General features: G+C 54.8%; 4 protein-coding genes across 4 annotated transcripts; 1 reads left to right on the top strand and 3 right to left on the bottom strand.

Moving 5' to 3' along the window:
* Positions 1-280: 280 nt before the first annotated feature.
* Positions 281-3,929, bottom strand: NCS57_00063400 (uncharacterized protein; the record flags this gene model as incomplete). Its single annotated transcript, XM_053050717.1, has 4 exons — positions 281-727; positions 781-2,744; positions 2,803-3,499; positions 3,555-3,929. The coding sequence occupies 4 exons, from the start codon at positions 3,927-3,929 to the stop codon at positions 281-283; spliced, it is 3,483 nt and encodes a 1,160-aa protein (XP_052919232.1).
* A 2,863-nt stretch (positions 3,930-6,792) lies between these two features.
* On the bottom strand, positions 6,793-8,463 carry NCS57_00063300 (uncharacterized protein; the record flags this gene model as incomplete). The annotated part of the gene is made up of 2 exons (XM_053050716.1): positions 6,793-7,959; positions 8,020-8,463. The coding sequence occupies 2 exons, from the start codon at positions 8,461-8,463 to the stop codon at positions 6,793-6,795; spliced, it is 1,611 nt and encodes a 536-aa protein (XP_052919231.1).
* Positions 8,464-10,687: 2,224 nt separating this feature from the next.
* NCS57_00063200 (uncharacterized protein) lies at positions 10,688-11,197 on the bottom strand (the record flags this gene model as incomplete). The annotated part of the gene is made up of 1 exon (XM_053050715.1): positions 10,688-11,197. One exon carries the CDS (start codon positions 11,195-11,197, stop codon positions 10,688-10,690), a length of 510 nt encoding a protein of 169 aa, XP_052919230.1.
* Positions 11,198-15,258: 4,061 nt separating this feature from the next.
* Positions 15,259-16,014, top strand: NCS57_00063100 (uncharacterized protein; the record flags this gene model as incomplete). The annotated part of the gene is made up of 1 exon (XM_053050714.1): positions 15,259-16,014. The coding sequence occupies one exon, from the start codon at positions 15,259-15,261 to the stop codon at positions 16,012-16,014; it is 756 nt and encodes a 251-aa protein (XP_052919229.1).
* Between the last annotated feature and the right edge of the window lie 261 nt (positions 16,015-16,275).

The following is a 16,275-nucleotide window of genomic DNA, read 5'->3' as shown; positions in this document are numbered from 1 at the left end:
ACAAACATCCACTGTCTTGTGGGGAGACAAAAGTCGAGAAACTACCAGGTCCATCGTGTCGTGCGGGAACAGGGTTAAGGGCTTATTGGCGATCTGCTTTTTCCTTTTTCAAGGGGGTGATTGATAATAACAGGCGGAGGGGGAAGCGAAGAGGAACGCCGTCGACTATGCAAATGACTCTACTCCCAAATCATGCCTCCTGAACTGAGTAGGGAAACGAAACGAAGCTTAGGACTGGGCATTGCCTGGCCCAGAAGGTGAAGGATATCGTTGGAAAGTATCATGAGTTGCCCGACACACCGAGCCCGCTGCCTTGCCGGGCGAGACCCGAGTTGCGCCACTCCCGTCGCCTGCTGTGCTCGGCGCTATCGAGCTGGCTGTCCGACTGGTTGAACTGGTTGGCGCCGTACGGTGAAGGGTTGGCTAGATCGTTCCGACCCCTCCAGCGTGTCGGAGGCGTGCCGGGACCGTTGTTGGCATAGGGCATAGGAGGATCTTGCATGGGCCGAACACTGGCCTCGCCCTGCCACAGGGCTGGGTCCGTCTCTACTCGCCGGGCTGGTGGTCTTGTAGAGTTGTCTTGACGGTTGTAGACCTCGTTTACATCAGTGATCGAGATCTGCCCCCGCCGATCTTGGAACCGCTTGAGAATCTCCTTGGTTGTGATCTCTCCGCTGTTGCTGAAGATGTAGGGGTCGTTGAGGAGGCCAAGGATCTCGTCGGGAACCTATATCAATGTCAGAAAACACTCCACTAGGCTGAACAACCAAGGTATCTTACCTGGCACATCTCCTCGATATGCGTAATCATCATTTCCACAGCATCAATAACATAAATAGCCTCGCTATCCAGGGCGGGTGCTCTGGATGGGTTCGTAAGGATGTTGGGTGCAATAACTGTCGCAAGGTTCCTGATGTCCATCTTGGAACCAACCTCCTCGTCCAACTGGTGGAAGGACCCTGCCCACTTAAGGAAGCTGAAGAGAATCTCGAGACTGTCTCGGTGACTCTTGGGGAGAAGGCAGCATGTGAGGTGTAGACACTGCTTCCTCTTTTCTGCGTCTGAGATCTTGGCTGCGCTGATCCATAGCCTGTACAGCTTGTGTGTCATCAGGGGGTCCGGCAGATCTCGCAGGTAACGCTTGAGAAGAGCCGCAAGCTGGATGACGGGCTGTTCCATAAAGTTTACCACGTCGCAGCCTTCGGTGTTGATCTTCTCTACCAGGCCTTGCTGCTTCTTGATGTTGCCGTTCTTTCGGAACACGCCCTCGACTGAGAGATCCATCTTGCGCATCGATGACACGATGTCGTCGATGACGGCTGGGATGCGAAGTGTGCCGGGTCCGACGCCGTCTGTTGACTCTGCACCGTCTCTCTCGATGATGATTTCGAGCGGCACACCAAACACGCCCTTCTTCTTGATACTCTTGTTCTTGTCGTTCTTGAATGCCTTTCCAAGATTCTTCCAGAAGGTCGCCTGCTTACGCGACTCGATGAAGCTTAGAAGCTCATCTAATGTGAACTCTTGCTCAATCATGGGTTGCATGGTGAGGACGGCGAGGTGGCGGACGTTGAAGTATTCGAGGCCAGAAAGCTCCGAGAAGAACTTGCGGCCGATTCGCTCAGGGAAGGCATCACCACGGAATTCTCGCTCACGATCGGCCGACTGCGTTCGCTGATGGCCTGGGCCGCCTGGCGCGTCAAGGGAGCGGTCAGAGAAGGGTTGGGGAGTCCTTTGCTGCTGTTCTCGGGACTGCTCGACAGCTACTATCCTCGGAATGTCATCGAGGGTGATGCCATCATTCTGCCCAAACATGAGATCGGTAGAACCTTGGGGGCCATGGCCTTGCCCACCGTCTCCAGCTGAGCCGGGGCGTGGTGCCCGACCGTCGGGATCCATTACGCGAGAAGTTCGGGCTTGTCGTACACTAGATGACAAGTGACGATCTAATCGCGTACTCCGGAGTCTGCGTACATCATTCAGAGTGTTCTCATAAGACGACTCACGATGACTGTCCTTGTTATCACCTGGGCCGCGTGACCGAGAATCTGCACGCGGCCTTGCATCGTTGTCATGGCCACCAGCCGCGCCATAACCGTTACTGTTGGGGTCTTCGCCGGAGCGCGGAAGGGTTCCATTGGCTCTTAGAATGTCCAACAGGCGAGCCAGAGCAACCCGGAGAAGGAATACGTATTGCTGTAGCTTGGAAATATGCTCAAACTTCGTTGCCGCTTCGGCGTTGGGGCCAACACAGTTTGTGCAGTAAATCTTGCGGTCGAAGGCGTTGTAACGGGCTTCCTGCAAGGCACGGCCGAGCTCACGTCCACACCTTGTACACTTGACGCAGGTCAGATGCCACCTCATGTCGGCGTTCTTGGCACACTCGTCCTCGACAGATCTATGACAGAGGGTGCAGTGATCCGAGTCGTGCGATGATAGTCGCGAACCGTCCGCGTTCACTTGCAGCTGGCCATTGTCGTTCTTGACGGCGTCTAGGTCGCTCAGGTCGTCGAGGAACTGGTAGAGGCCGGTGGAGGCGCTGGCTTCGCGCTCGAGGCGCAGCGCCCCTTGGAGGCAGATCCGGATGAGGAGTTTGAGGTAGTGGGCGAGACCAGTGACGAGGGACAGCAGTTCCTGTGTGACACCCAGCTTGTGGCCGCCGCTGTCTTGTGTCTTTGACAGCAAGGAGAAGAAGGACACAATCTTCTTACATAAAAGCTTGGCTTCTCGGCCGTAAGACATACCTGACCAAAGTTAGACTGGCGCACATCGTCTCGGGCACATGCAGGGTCTTGTCTTTACCTTTCTCATTCAGGCCCACCATTGTCGCGTCGAGTCGGTCCGCCGATTGGAACAGGATCTCGACGTGCCATATGAAGCGCTTCGCGACCAAAACCCCGTCGACATAAGCGCCGTTGCTAACGTGGAGGAGCATGTCGGATATACAAGCGGCCGATGATTCCTCAAAGGTCGAGAGTACACTCCATATCCGGAAGACCTTCTCCTCCATGCGCTCCTCCTCCTCGCGGATGAGGTCTCTGCCCGCACGGTCATCCGAACTCTGGAGAGCGGGCGGTGAATCTGTGGGCTGCGCCAGGCGCACGTTCCAAAACTTGTGAATCATGTAGCACTCGGGGTGCCAATGCTGGTTCTGGCCGTTCCTGAAGATCTCGACAAACTGCTTCAGGATGGCTGTCTGGCAGCCATTGCAGCGCTGCGCAAACTGTGTCGAATAGTGATAATGGCAGTAAACATTCCCATCGTGCTCGTAGTAACTATCCTGGGCGCCGAATATCGTCGAACATAATGAGCAGGTAAAATGGTCGACATGGTACTTTCGGTCTAGGGCGGTGATGTATGAGCCACGCAGGGCACCCCCGCACTGGTAACAGAGGAGGCCCAACCGGCGGAAGTAGTCCGTCTCGCATAGGGGATACTGCCCCTGGCCGTTCTCGTCGTCGGCCGGGAAGAACTTGGATGCTACTATCTCACCGCAGTCCTGTCCCTTGGTTAGTATCGACACAGAACAATACGGGGTGCCTTGGGCGCCGCACCTGACACTTGAAACAGTCGAGATGAAAGGTTCCTTCGAGGGCTCGAACAAACTGGCCCGTTAAGGGCTCACCGCACGCCTGGCAGGTCCTCGTCTGACCGCTGGCAGATCTTCCTCCTCGCCCTCGCGACCTGTTCCGCTCACCACTTTTGCGGGGCGGCTGATCCTCAGCCCATCCGGGGGGAGGAGGATTAGGAGTGCCCGGTGCAGAGGCGGGCGGCCTAGGGCGATAGCTGCTGTCGGGCGTCCTCGTCCGGTGTCCACCGTTCTGCCAGCTTGAATCGGGATGCGGAGGCACGTCGGAGCCGGTATGGTCGCGGGATTGGTCGCCATGACCAGGTTCGCCCAGCATCGCGTCGTCGTAGCCCGACGCCATGATGAGAAGCAATCCGGAACGTCGTCGAGATGCTCAAGCCCCCCTCCAAACTCCAAACTAATCAGTTGCGAATGGGTCCTCGGCGCCGAATATCCAACAGAAGTCGACGGGCGTTCGCAGCGGTCGGCATCAGCGCCAGCAGTGGTGGGCGGCGGCAGCGGTAGCGGCGACGACGACGAAGGTATCGATGCCAATTGGCGAGGGCAGGCGTGTGATGTGGTACGCAGCAGAAGATAGTCTCGGTCGAGGGAGAGGTGAGAGCGAGTATGGGCTGGTGTTCGCGTGACGGCCCAACGATAAGCCACCCAGTTCGGACTGGGGTGATGGAGGAGGCGGCGGGAGGAGCAAGTCGGTGGCAGTGAAGTGAAGCGGCACAAGACAGCAGGGACCCGGTAGCATGCGAGGCTGGAGCATGTAAACAGCGAGGCTGAAACGAAGAAAAACAGAGACAATGGAAGAAGATGCAGTACGAGACGCGGCGCAGCGCGTCTGCGGCGGCGTGGATGAAGGAGCGTGGGAGTAAAGTCGAAGCCTGTCGTGGGAGAGTAAGGTATGGAGTAGCAGGAGGCGCCTGGTGGTAGGGGAGCTGAAGTCGTGGAAACGATGGGGGGAAGAACGTGGTGGTGGTGGAGGAGCCCAGGCGGAGGAGACTCCCGCTTAGAGGGTACCTTCACCAACAATAGGGGATTAGCACCAAGGACGGGCTACCTAGGGGCCAAGGCAGGTACCTCGAGGTGCTTGGGTACCTACCTAACGGCGGGGGGTTACCTAGCGGTTCTGCGCCGCCAGATCAGGGAGCTAGGTAAGAGATGGCCCAGGGGAGTCGAGGTAGAGGTACTTTCCTGGGCGATCGGATAGCAGCAGGAGTCCCACCTACACTGGGTAGCCCGGTATAGATTATTTTACGATGGAAGCCGGGCAACAAGGCAGATAGATAGGTAGATTGGTACCCAGAGAGACAAGGCATACGCAAAACTTGATAGCGCAATTTTTTCTGGCTCCTGCAAGAGCTGACTTGGTGAGAGGCGGCCCATCTAACGCAATGCGAATGGATGGAGGTTAGGTTGCTGCTGCTGACGGGCCGGACCCTGTGCGTGTTTAGGCGTTAGGGGCGTTGGATACTGCAATTTCCAGGCCGGCCACGGGGAGCCACGTCGAGGTAGCGATACTAAAATAAAAATAAACGGTGGAGGTTTCGAAAGTCGCTTCCTTCAGGTGCAGGTCGCCGTCAGCACTGCCTGCCAGGGCGGGTATTATTAGTAGGCAATCACAATAAAGAATACCTTTGGGATTGGACCGATCAGATGGGATGGGATGGCAGCCCGCCATTTTGCCTTCGAGTCTGCCCTCTCCTCTCCTCTGCTTTCTTGCTCAGGCTGAGCAGGGCCCCAGATGTCTAGGACTGCCGTCAGCATATTGTGGCATCCAATGTCACTGAGATGGAGCCCCAGAGCCATCTTCTCAGCCCGCCTATTCCCCTTCGAGACCCGACCCGACAGGACCCAGGCAAGGCATTGCTGCAGAAGTGGGAATGTCTCCATCGCATGGATGGGTCTTGAGGCGTTTGAGCCTGAGCCTGAAGTCTGCCTGAGCCTCTGGACCTGGACCGCAGACGACCGCATCAGCCATCCGTGGTCAAAGCTGGGGGCGCACTACCACTGCTACTACTACTGCTACAGTGCTACTGCTCGCTCCCAAGAGTTACCCATGACGGACCCTGGGCAGAGCCCCCCGGCTTACCTGACACTCGCAGGTTTCTCACCATTCATCATGGGTTGATGAGGTCAGTTCCAGTCCCCAGATTTCCCTCGGACCTGTCAGACATGGAACACGTCCAATGGATCGGCCGCCTTCAGACGAGGTCCGCTTTGGCTCCTTGAGAGAGAGAAAAAACCAGAACAGCCCCCGTCAGAGTCGCCCTGGTACCGCACATAACCTTGCCCTTCTTGAAATTGCAATGAAGATCTCATCACGTGTGCAGGAGCCTAGGGGGGTTTTAAGCTGCAAGAGGGTCAAGGCATGTGTCTACTAAAAAGACGGTGCATGAGATGGATGAGAGTAGTCAAAATAAAACATGTCACGGGCCATTGAGTGCGCACTGATGAGCAGCGAATATTTATGTCGACGGGTGGGAGCGTGCTGTGGTTTTTGTGCCATCTTACCTGTCGCAATTTATGTTGCATCGCTGACTTGGTCTACTTGGAACCTTTCTTGACTCTTGCCCCCTGCAATCTCTCGTCCATGGATTGGGCCACGGACGGATATGAGCAGCTGCTAATGATGGATGATTGCACGTCTTTATTACACAAGAACAACAACATTCCGGCTCATCAACCAAATCAGTCAAACTCCCGGAATGTGGTGGCTTCCGGGCTCTGGGATAGTCACGGACGGCCCTTGCTTGGTTCTCGCCAGCAGCAGCATGAATTACAATTACAATGCTATAACGCAGCAGCAAGCCTATAGCACACAAATATTCTCTCTCACCCACCCCCCATCATTCGACGTCATTTTAGAAGACGCGCCAGTAAAGCCAAGAGAAACAAATCATGCACACACGCGCAAACGGGAAATCAAGGTCCCCACACTCTTCCCGTCCCCGTCGTACTGGAGGGGAGGCCCTGCCCTGCCCTGTCCTGTCCTGCTGCTGATGGATGGTTTGTCCAAAACCCAACCCCTGAGAATGCCGAGCTCGTCCATTTCGTCTCGTGTACCCGTCTTATAAGCATCGTCGATGCTCAATCCCGGCCAATAACATCCTTTTGGTAACATCTCGGGTGTATCCGAAGTTGCTGCGGGAGGAGCTGACCAGATCTTGAAACTCACTCACGTGCGAGATGCTCCCGCGGCTCTGTTTCAACTTTCAACCATGCACCAGCTCCTTCAGCCGCTTCTCAATCTTGTCCCGGCCATCACGAGTCCGCCAAACTTCGTGAGGCGCTCCATCGACAATGTCCCAGTTCTTCAACTTGTCCGTCAGCTTGGTCAGATCTCGCTGCTTCTTCTCCCACGTGTGACTTCGCTTGATATGCACTCCAGAGCTAATCACCACCAGCGGCGTGTCCTTGTCTTGGATCTGACGGCTTGTCTGGGCATCACGTCGTGTGAATGAACCCGCCACGAGGCTCTCCTGCAGCTTTGCAAAGATCAGCTTGCCTCCCTGCTGGGCGGATCGCCCATATACTCGGTCTCGGCTCGTTCGTCCTCGGAAAATGGCGCCTGGCAGTCGGTCGAGACCAAGCGGCGAGATGACACCCCGAAGCCAGAGCAAGAATCCCCAGCCAGGCGATCCCACTTCGCCGAGAAGGTCCTCGTGGAGCGGATCTATGAGAAGTAGACCCTTGACGTGGTCTCCGTTGCGCGACGAGAATACTCGGGAATAAATCGATCCAATACCCGCACTGGCCAGAACCCATGGGCCTCTCTCTCCAGCGCCGATCAAAGCCTCGCTGAGGGTATCGACTATGAAGCCTGCCGAAGACGGCGAGGGTGCGCTGTCTGACCAGCCGTAGCCAGGACGGTCTGTGAAACAGTATCGAGAAATGGACCCGTTCTTGAGGGCGTTCTCGGCAAAGTCCCAGAACTCGTACTCGACGGGTCGCTCGCCGCCCTCAAACAGGACCGTGGGCAGGTCATTGCCCTTGGAGTCGGTCTTGTTCCCGTGACAGTACACATGGATGCGATACTTGTTATTGTCAACCCAGTACAGCTTTCCTGGAGGCGCCACGCCCGCGTCGAGTGCCCGGAGAATAATAGTGAGAGTGATGAGGAAGACGGCCACCGACATGATGGCATAGGCAATGGTTGAGACCATCACCCCGGACCATTCGAACAGGGTTCGGCGCGTCTCGGCTCGACCGGTCAATCGCTCCTCCTCCTCTGCCTTGCCCCATTCCACCATGCGGTCTGTCAAAAGGGTCCAAAGGCTCGTGAGAAGAGCCCAGATGACACTGACGACACCGACCCACCTCTCTTCGTATCGGGTCTTTTGTACGGACAGGATAAGAACCATGTCGAGAAACAAGATGGCCTGTGTTTCGGGTTAGATCTGTTCAATGGCGTGTAGAAACCCTGTGGCTCGTAAACTTACCGACATGAAGATGGCCAGTATCCTGACAGATTTGGATGGCACCTCGAAGAAGAGGAGGGTGAAGATCAAGTTGGCAAGGGTCCAGGTGGTGTATCCAAAGGCAAACCACACGCTGCCTCGAGTCTGTATGCCAGGCGGCGTCGCAAAGGTAGACACGAGCAGCAAGACCCACCACACCAGAGTGATCAGGGTGAAGAGGATTGAGAGATATCGCAAGACTCGGATGCTCCATAGGTTGTATGGAGTCACTGCTGGATCGTCGGGGGCAAGCAGGCCTTGGCCAGAGTTGACGCGGTTGGGGAGGAGTCGCGTGTGCTCATCTGGCGCTGAGTGCTCTCCGTCCTCGTGCTCGACGCCATTGGCACCATTGGCACCATTGGCACCATTCGTGTGCCTGCCATCCTCGCCATCCTCGCTCGAATCTCTCTTAGCAAAAATAGGCATCGTGGGCGTAGTTCAACCTGCGAATAGATGCTTCGCCTGCTCCAATCTGCATAAGAACCAGTCTCTGTAGTGAAGCGATCGATCTGTCTTGGTTGTCGTACAATTATATGCAAGCACCCAGAAAATCCCCTTAGATCCCAGCTTCACCCTGTTCCTCCACAGAGTCTATATACCAAGGCCACCATCAACGATGCCAAAAAGTAGAATACGTCATTACCAGCCAACTCAGCTCGCCGTGTCACCAATCAATGATGCCGGCGGCGCTCGGTGGGAACACTAGCGGCCGGACGCAAGCCTCCGGGTTCGGGAACTTGGGCTGAGCTAGAGCTCCTGTGTGAATGGTTTCGTAACCCCACGAGCATCGGTGCAATCTTGACAGAGCCGCAGAAGGGCTGGATTGCGTGAAGTTGACGATGGAGGGCTTTCGATGACGTGCTGTGTGTGATCCAGATGCTCTAGCCTGCTGTTAGCGTCGAGCTCTTGTAAGGTTGTCGGTACGGTACTTCAGCAGTCCAAGGCTGAAACCGGCATTCTAGATCACATAGAATAGGTAGGTAGCTTGCTTTCTTGATTACTTAAACAACAAATTGAAGAGTCGTACGACGTGAAGAGGAAGAAAATAATCTTTTCCTCATTCCGCAATGAGGCTACAGTCGGTATTTGCCATTGATCTCCCTCCCATTCTTCAATTCGACATGACTCTCACACAATCACCACCCCGCCTACGCAAGCTCCAATGACATGCATTCAGCATCATCACTCACATTCCTCACAAGCAGGAATCCCGCGACACCTTATTTCAACGGCTGCGCCCTTGGCTGTCTCCATTCTTGCTAATCTGGCTGCTTGGTTATGTAGTTGGTGTACAAATACTACCTCGAACTACAACCCACGTGATCGAACAACCGTCGCCGCCATGGACCAATGAATCCTACCAGTGAGTGATGCTACACCAAAAAAAAGCCAAAAAGGACAACACAAGGAGCATTATGCGAGCAAAAAAAGACTCTTTGCTTGCAATCAAGCAAAAGAAAAGTCACAATGCGTCATCCGGAATTCGAATCCGAGCCTCAACTTATCTCAATGGAAGAGTTGAATCCTAACCCCTAGACCAATGACGCTTGTTGGTATTGGACATCGCGGGAAAGTATATAGACGCAGAGCAACAAGGGGGAAACAAGGAAATGTGATCGAGAGAAGCCATGGAATAAGTGAGATGAATGACAGTGTAAATGTCGACTCTTAAATTTAGCTGTGAGGAAATTGAATTCCTGTAGGTGGCATAGATGGATAGAAGCCAGCACGCTGAAACAGACAGGGGATAGACAGCTCTATAGAAAGTGCCAATATCATGAGGAGCAATGATCAGCGAGTTTGGGGACCTACAGCTAATCCAAAGCAGTACCTTCCTCATGCTTGAAGCACCGGAGTCTTGGAGAAGTATGAACATGATGTGTCGGCTCTTTACGTTGGATCACTCGGTATGCCTGTACTAAAACACCATGATCCTCTACCAGAGTATCTCAATCTATTGCTAGCTCAAAGTCGAGCATACCCCTATTATTAAAGAGTCCTAGCTTGGGGCGTCTATCAAGGCACAAGAGTCTATGTACTATCCTGACCAAGAGAGAAACGAGGAACATGGGGTAAGCGCACATTGGATCTCGAGGGCCAATCTGAGAGTGAGAAAAGAGCTACAAAAGAGATTCAGTCGGGCATATCACGACTTCTTCAGTATTGGCATCAAAGACCAACATGATCGCTGTCCAAATGGGCACTAGCATGCAATGGGCGCGAGGAGATTGCCAACTAGTTGATCCTCGGACCAGAGGAACAGGGGCGCGAGCTGTCCACGCGGGTTCTCACCACACTGGCCATTTGTCATCGTACGGCAGAAGCCCGAGTCAAGGACTCAAGCCATCTCATCAGATAATGTCTCAAGTGGCTTGCTCCATTCTGAACTGTATGGCGCCAATTTCATTCTCTAGCTATCGTCGCAACTAAACAACAGGCAGTGAGACAGAGGCTGTCGGTGTGTATCTCGTCGTGTGAATTCCATAGTCAGCTAGGTATTGTTGGGTATATTAAATCCCATCTCCATTGTTCCAGACTCCTTTTTTCCCATTGACTCCTGGCTGTGTTCCTGACATAGGAAATAAATCAAGGTAAAGAAATGCTCCTTCCAGGTCCTCATTCATCATTAGGTGTAGATCATAAGTGGCATTCAAGTGTCCCATGGTGCGACTGGATTGAATTCCTTGGCGCTCGGGACCGAACAGATACTGCTCGACATCGAGTGCGACGTTTGGCTAAGCCCCGAGTAAGACTGTCTCGACTGTTGTTGCTGCTGCTGTGCTCGCTTCAGTGCCTTTTCTGGGCTTGGGCCGCTCGTAGAAGTGATGGCGTTCTCGGGGATCTTTCCAATTGGTAAATGCAATTTGGCTGCTGCCCGAGGGTCGTTCATATCGATGCCATGTCGCTTGTACGTGTTCCTCTTCTGCTCCTTCATTGCCTGCGCGGACGGCTCACTCACAGAAAGCCAGTCCTTGACTTGAGTAAACCATCTTGGCTTCCCTGACTTGGACTTGTGCTTGTCTGAGGATTGTAGAGAGCTGCGCAGTCTCTCGTCCCCACTGACAGAAGGGTCATAGTCGGATTGCGAGGGACGTGATGTGAGGATTGATGTGCCTGAGCTGGTAAAAGTGTCGGGCGATGAACCTCCTGGGATGGCCATGGTTGGGATTGTTGGTGTTATTGGATGAAGCTCTCTAAGGTCGATTGATGCCGATGTCGTCTGATAATTGCTTGAGAAAGGACTCCAATCGGTGTTCGTCTCTCCCGTGTGCAACTTGTGTGCTGAATCCGGATCACGAAAGGACTGAGAAATTAGGACTTTCGCATCCAGAGATCGTGTATTTTTGTGCCGGATGAGAGTTGTCCGTGGTGATTTCGAAGAACCGGAGGTGTCGATTGTGCTGTTGAAGATGTACGGAGAAGTGGCTGGGCGCGCCGTCTCTGCACTCGCTCTTGTCCAGTCTCCGTCTTGAACAACTGGTGAAGTCTCGAATGGGTCCGAAAGCGCGAAACGGCCAAAGATAATACTCTTTCGACGTCTCTTTGTCTGGTCCTAACCGACGTATGGTAGAGGCGAGGTCTTTGAGGGCAGTGCAGTCACTTGAACGTCGTGCGAACTGGATGGGGCCGAGGTCTGGGTTTGCCAGTGGGGTGGTATCTCCTCTGGGTCTTGGGTATGAGATATCAGGACACGACGAGGTAGTCCAAGAGAGGTAGGATATGAGAAATTTCGCACGAGTACTGGTTTGCTGGGTGCTGGTGGTTGGGGATGAATCCGAATGGGTGGATAATTGATATCAATAGGTGTATCCGAGGCAGGCATAATCCTTCATCCAAGGAAAGGTGAAAATGTTTGCTCCCAACAGAAGCGGAAACAGACCGAAGATATCTGCTTGAATTGTAAGGCCGGAGTAGAAGGGAACAAGTATAGCCCAAAGGCCGGAAGGGAGGGCAGATTCCAAGTCTTGACAAATGCAGGAACCGATGTCAAGTCCCTAGCAGTGGAACGTCGATTCGTTAGGCCTTGGCCTTTAGAACAGTGGTGGAAAGGTGAGCGAGGTGCACGAGTCGTGAACGGTGTAAGTGGCAGACACTTTGGCTGCGACTAGAAAGACGGCGGAAACTTGGCGGAGAAATGGAAGAAGGAAGCGGAGGTGAGGCGCTTCGTTGGCGAAAAGGATTGTGAGGTTAGTGAGGATGCGAATGAAACGGGTGTCAAGAGAAGAAGATGAGGCTGGGAAGAAGAGGACAATAAATGAAGGCAGAGGGGGGAAGCCTTGAAGGAAGGAGCCGAGGGACTGGGGGAGGAACTTGGAAGGAGGGAATGGGAGTCGCGTACCTGCCCCGTTATACCAACCATGAACTTGCTCCCGCCTCACCCTCCTTCAAAGCCCCCGGCGTCATCTTCACACCCACCTTCACAAATCACAATCCTCCACACCCTCGGGGGTCGACTTGCATCGTTACCCACATCTTGGCTTCACACTTGAGAGCTGGCATCTGCTGGTGGCCCAGGTGGGCAATCCGGCAAGTGTGGATGGGCCTGTATTGGGCCTAGGGACACCAACAAGGGACAACAAGTCGAGGCCTTTCCTTGAGCTGCCCTGTCGAGCTGCAGTGGAGGGCGGAACGGTGCAACGGTGGGTGCCTGTGGCTTCGTCTCTTCACAGCTGAGAATGGACGTCTCGGTAGGTGGCGTCGACGGTGCGTCCAGCAACTCAATCTCTCCTGGCCAGAGTCCCTGGACAAAAGCCCGCTTTGGTCCGCCGGGATGCCAGATGCTTCTTGTGAATCCTGGCCCGTCATTTGCCGGAGCTGCCGTTAGCGCATGTGCCACATCTCTGCTCTCGCAGTTTTGCGCACAGCTAATCGAGCTACTGACGTCTAGTCTCGTGTCAACGGTGCCAAGATGCCTGGAGCTGAATCAACCCCCATATTACGGCCGCGGTCGGTCGACAGTCAAGTGTCAGGCGCCTCGTCCAGCGAGATGTTGCCCCAGGCTGAGCTAAGGGCCATCACTGAGGAAAACGGGATCATCAATGCCGACCTTTACGACATCATGGCATCAACGTTTGAGCGACCCTCCCAGGAGCTATACCGTCCCGGTCTAGCGGCGATCCAGCCAGCGACAGGTTTGATAGTCCACTATTGTACCCTGGCAGCCGGGCTGTCGAAAATCTCCTAGTCTACGGCTCCCTTGCAAAGGCCGTCCAGGGCCCAAATTTGTCATGGAGACGTGGAGATCCGTCTTGAATCCAGACCTTTCCGGACGTGTGGAACCTGCGGGTCAGCTGGGGAACTCTTGTGTTCTCGAATGACGGTTCCAAGCCTTGTTCGACATGAGACAGCAGGCGAGTTGCTCCGCCGTCAAGATGGGAGATTATCGAAGGTGAAGGGTAGAGATGGACGGTGCACAGATGAGATGGAACAAAACGAGGAGCTTTCAGGAGGGAACTCCTAAGGCCGGCCAGGTGTTCTACAAGGGCCTCGGCATTGCGGTATCGAGTCTAATGCGGGTTCAGCATCGGAAAAAGCAATCTAGACTGCAGGCATGGGCAAAAGCAAGATTCCCATTGTCTTATTGTACACTCGTGCAGATAGCCGCCACGGTGAACCAGTTGGAAGCAAGACTGGGGCCATTACTGCAAGAACGCGAAACAACCCGCCAATGTCCCGTCACTGACGACGGGTCCTGGACTCCCACCGCAGGGCTGGCTTGCCGTCTATTTCCAGCGCCCCTGGTTCTCGTTGGCTCACGACTGTGCCTAGGCTCGGGCCAGATCTAGACCACTCGATTGCTACGGAGTATAGACTTAGAAACAGGACGTTACAGCCCATCACAAGATGAACTTCTTGACGAGAAGAGAAAACAGCGATGGGAGTGACCATGTCCTTGGTGACAGCTGACTCATTTCCCAGAAAATATTGTTCAGAGCAGCCATAGCTCCCTTCAAAAGCCGAGTAGTCTGGTGCGGCGCACAGCCGCTAATGCAGCGAGTGTGGGTGGTCACAGACAAGGCGCTGCAACACCAAGCCAGACAAGCGCACAAGCTTTTCTGGGCGCAGGATCTGAAACCGAGGGATATTATCCCTTTCCAGCAGGTTGGTACGATGAGGCTCAAGTTGCCTGTGATCGACGGGTTGCCGGGATCGACGTCGAAGTTGTGGCATAATGACTCGGGTAGACATTCGAGAAGGTCCATCGGCTCGATGACGATCCCAAGATCGACAAACCGTTGACAACGTCAACCACTATGCCGGGACCTCAGAAGCATTGCTCGATGACAAGAAAGATAACAAAGCCGTTGTGTTCCTGATAGCTCACCTCCGCGGACCATTACCCCTTGCGTGCGGCCGTGTGATGACGGGACAGACGCCGGTGCAAACTCTCATTGTGACGAGGACATAGAATAGGAGGTGCGCAGACTCCGTACATCCAGTACACAAAAGGCGAAGGGTGTCTCATTCTGGTGGCTTCGTCATTGTGACAGTATGGGTCCTACACACCCAACCCAGCCTTCAGAGGCTCACAAGACATCTGCTCTTGCTTGTGCCTGGTGGATTGGGGTATGGCTGTCTGTGTGTGAGTGCTTGTGCGTCAAAACGCAAGATGGCCCGTGCTTTCTCTTGATCGGAACTGGCGCAAGATCTTATCCGATCGCCGGGTGTGGGGCCAGGCGATACCACCTTGGCCCACTTTCCCTCCGACTTCACCCCGCCTGAGTCGTCGAAGCCTCATGATGCCTGATGCTTTTTTGACCTCTCCTCATGCGCGCTCATTGATGAACCCTCTTCTCCTTGGCCGGCCCAACTCTCACTAGACTCGACCTGAACCTGAACCTGGAAATAGGCTCCCGCGGTGGCCAAACGTTGCACTCGGTCCCTCTAGTCTCCGTCTCGAGCCGTCTGCTAGCCTTCCGACCCCGCCAAAGCTCCCGCTGCGAGGGGGTTGCCTGCCTTCTTGAGACATATCGCATCCATCCCAAGTGTCCTCTAGCCTGGTGCAATATTCCCTTTTTTCCCTGTCTCTCTTCTTGTCCCTCCCTCCCTTGCTTGTTCCCGTCGTCGCGTCCTGCACGCCTCTTCCTTTCGGGTTCCTCACCCACCGCTGCCGCCGCCATCACCTCTTTCCGAGCTCGGCCTGCCTCTCCGCCTCCGACGTGCAGGCCCGTGCAAGCATCCGTCCTACCAGCCTGACCCCTCTCCCCACGCACCTCGATCATGCCCGCCTTGACAATTTCCACCGACAACCTCCCAAGCGACAGGCCTCCCTCACCCAACAGGCCACCCGTCTCTCCCCTCACTCCAACGCTGGCTTCCGCGCAGCTCTCCGGGGCTGCTGCAGCCGCCGGCGCCGGCGGTCGCCCGAGTCTCACGCACTCCCAGCCCGACCAGACAGGAGTCCCACCGCCTGCGCCCGTGCCGATCGCATTCGACTCCAACCCGGACGTCATCGCACTCAAGTCTGCTATATCGATCCTTCAGATCCAACGACAGCGTGCCACCGCCGACATTCAGGCTCTGAACCGCGCAAAGGATGAGGCCGTCCAAGACCCTGAGGCCTTTGTGAAGGATCTCATAGCGGGAAAGATCAATGCGCCGGCCAACGATGACAGCGATGAGGAGGAGGATGATGGCCATGACAGCGCGGATCAGAAACAAGACAATGCGGGCGAGGGACCCTCCAAGCAGCGCATTGCCTCTGAGCCGCGGGCATGGGCGAACCTCCCTCAGCCGCAGAACGTGGTCCGCTGCCCACCCATCAACTGGTCGCAATACGCCGTCGTGGGCGACTCTCTAGACAAGCTGCACAACGAGCAGGTTGCGCGCCCGAGCCAGGGAACACCGGCCGTCGTGGGCACCAACGGCATGTACGAGTTCAAGGGAGAGGGGAAGCAGGAGAGATACGCAGGTGTCGCTGCGCCTTTTGCCCCCACGCAGGAACGGCTGAGCAAAAAGTCCAAGTCGAAGAGATGATGAGCGACGATGACACGATCATGACTACAAAGAGGATGATGACCAAGTTCTGCCTACCTTGTTTGAGCGATGTTTCGGGAATGGGTTCCAGGTTGTTGCATCTGTTATATTGGCGTTGATGATTAGACGGGATGGCGCTTCAGAGGGTATTAGCAATATAGCCCCTTGCAATGGTTTCTTTTTCTTTCTTTACAGTAGGATGCCTCCTCAGCCCTTTGAGGAGTTTCGTTAGTCCCAAATGTGATATCAAACATTCACATC

The sequence above is a fragment of the Fusarium keratoplasticum genome, chromosome 1 (genome assembly GCF_025433545.1).
Source record: "Fusarium keratoplasticum isolate Fu6.1 chromosome 1, whole genome shotgun sequence".
Classification (NCBI taxonomy): domain Eukaryota; kingdom Fungi; phylum Ascomycota; class Sordariomycetes; order Hypocreales; family Nectriaceae; genus Fusarium; species Fusarium keratoplasticum.
This window is presented reverse-complemented; position numbering and strand designations above follow the sequence as displayed.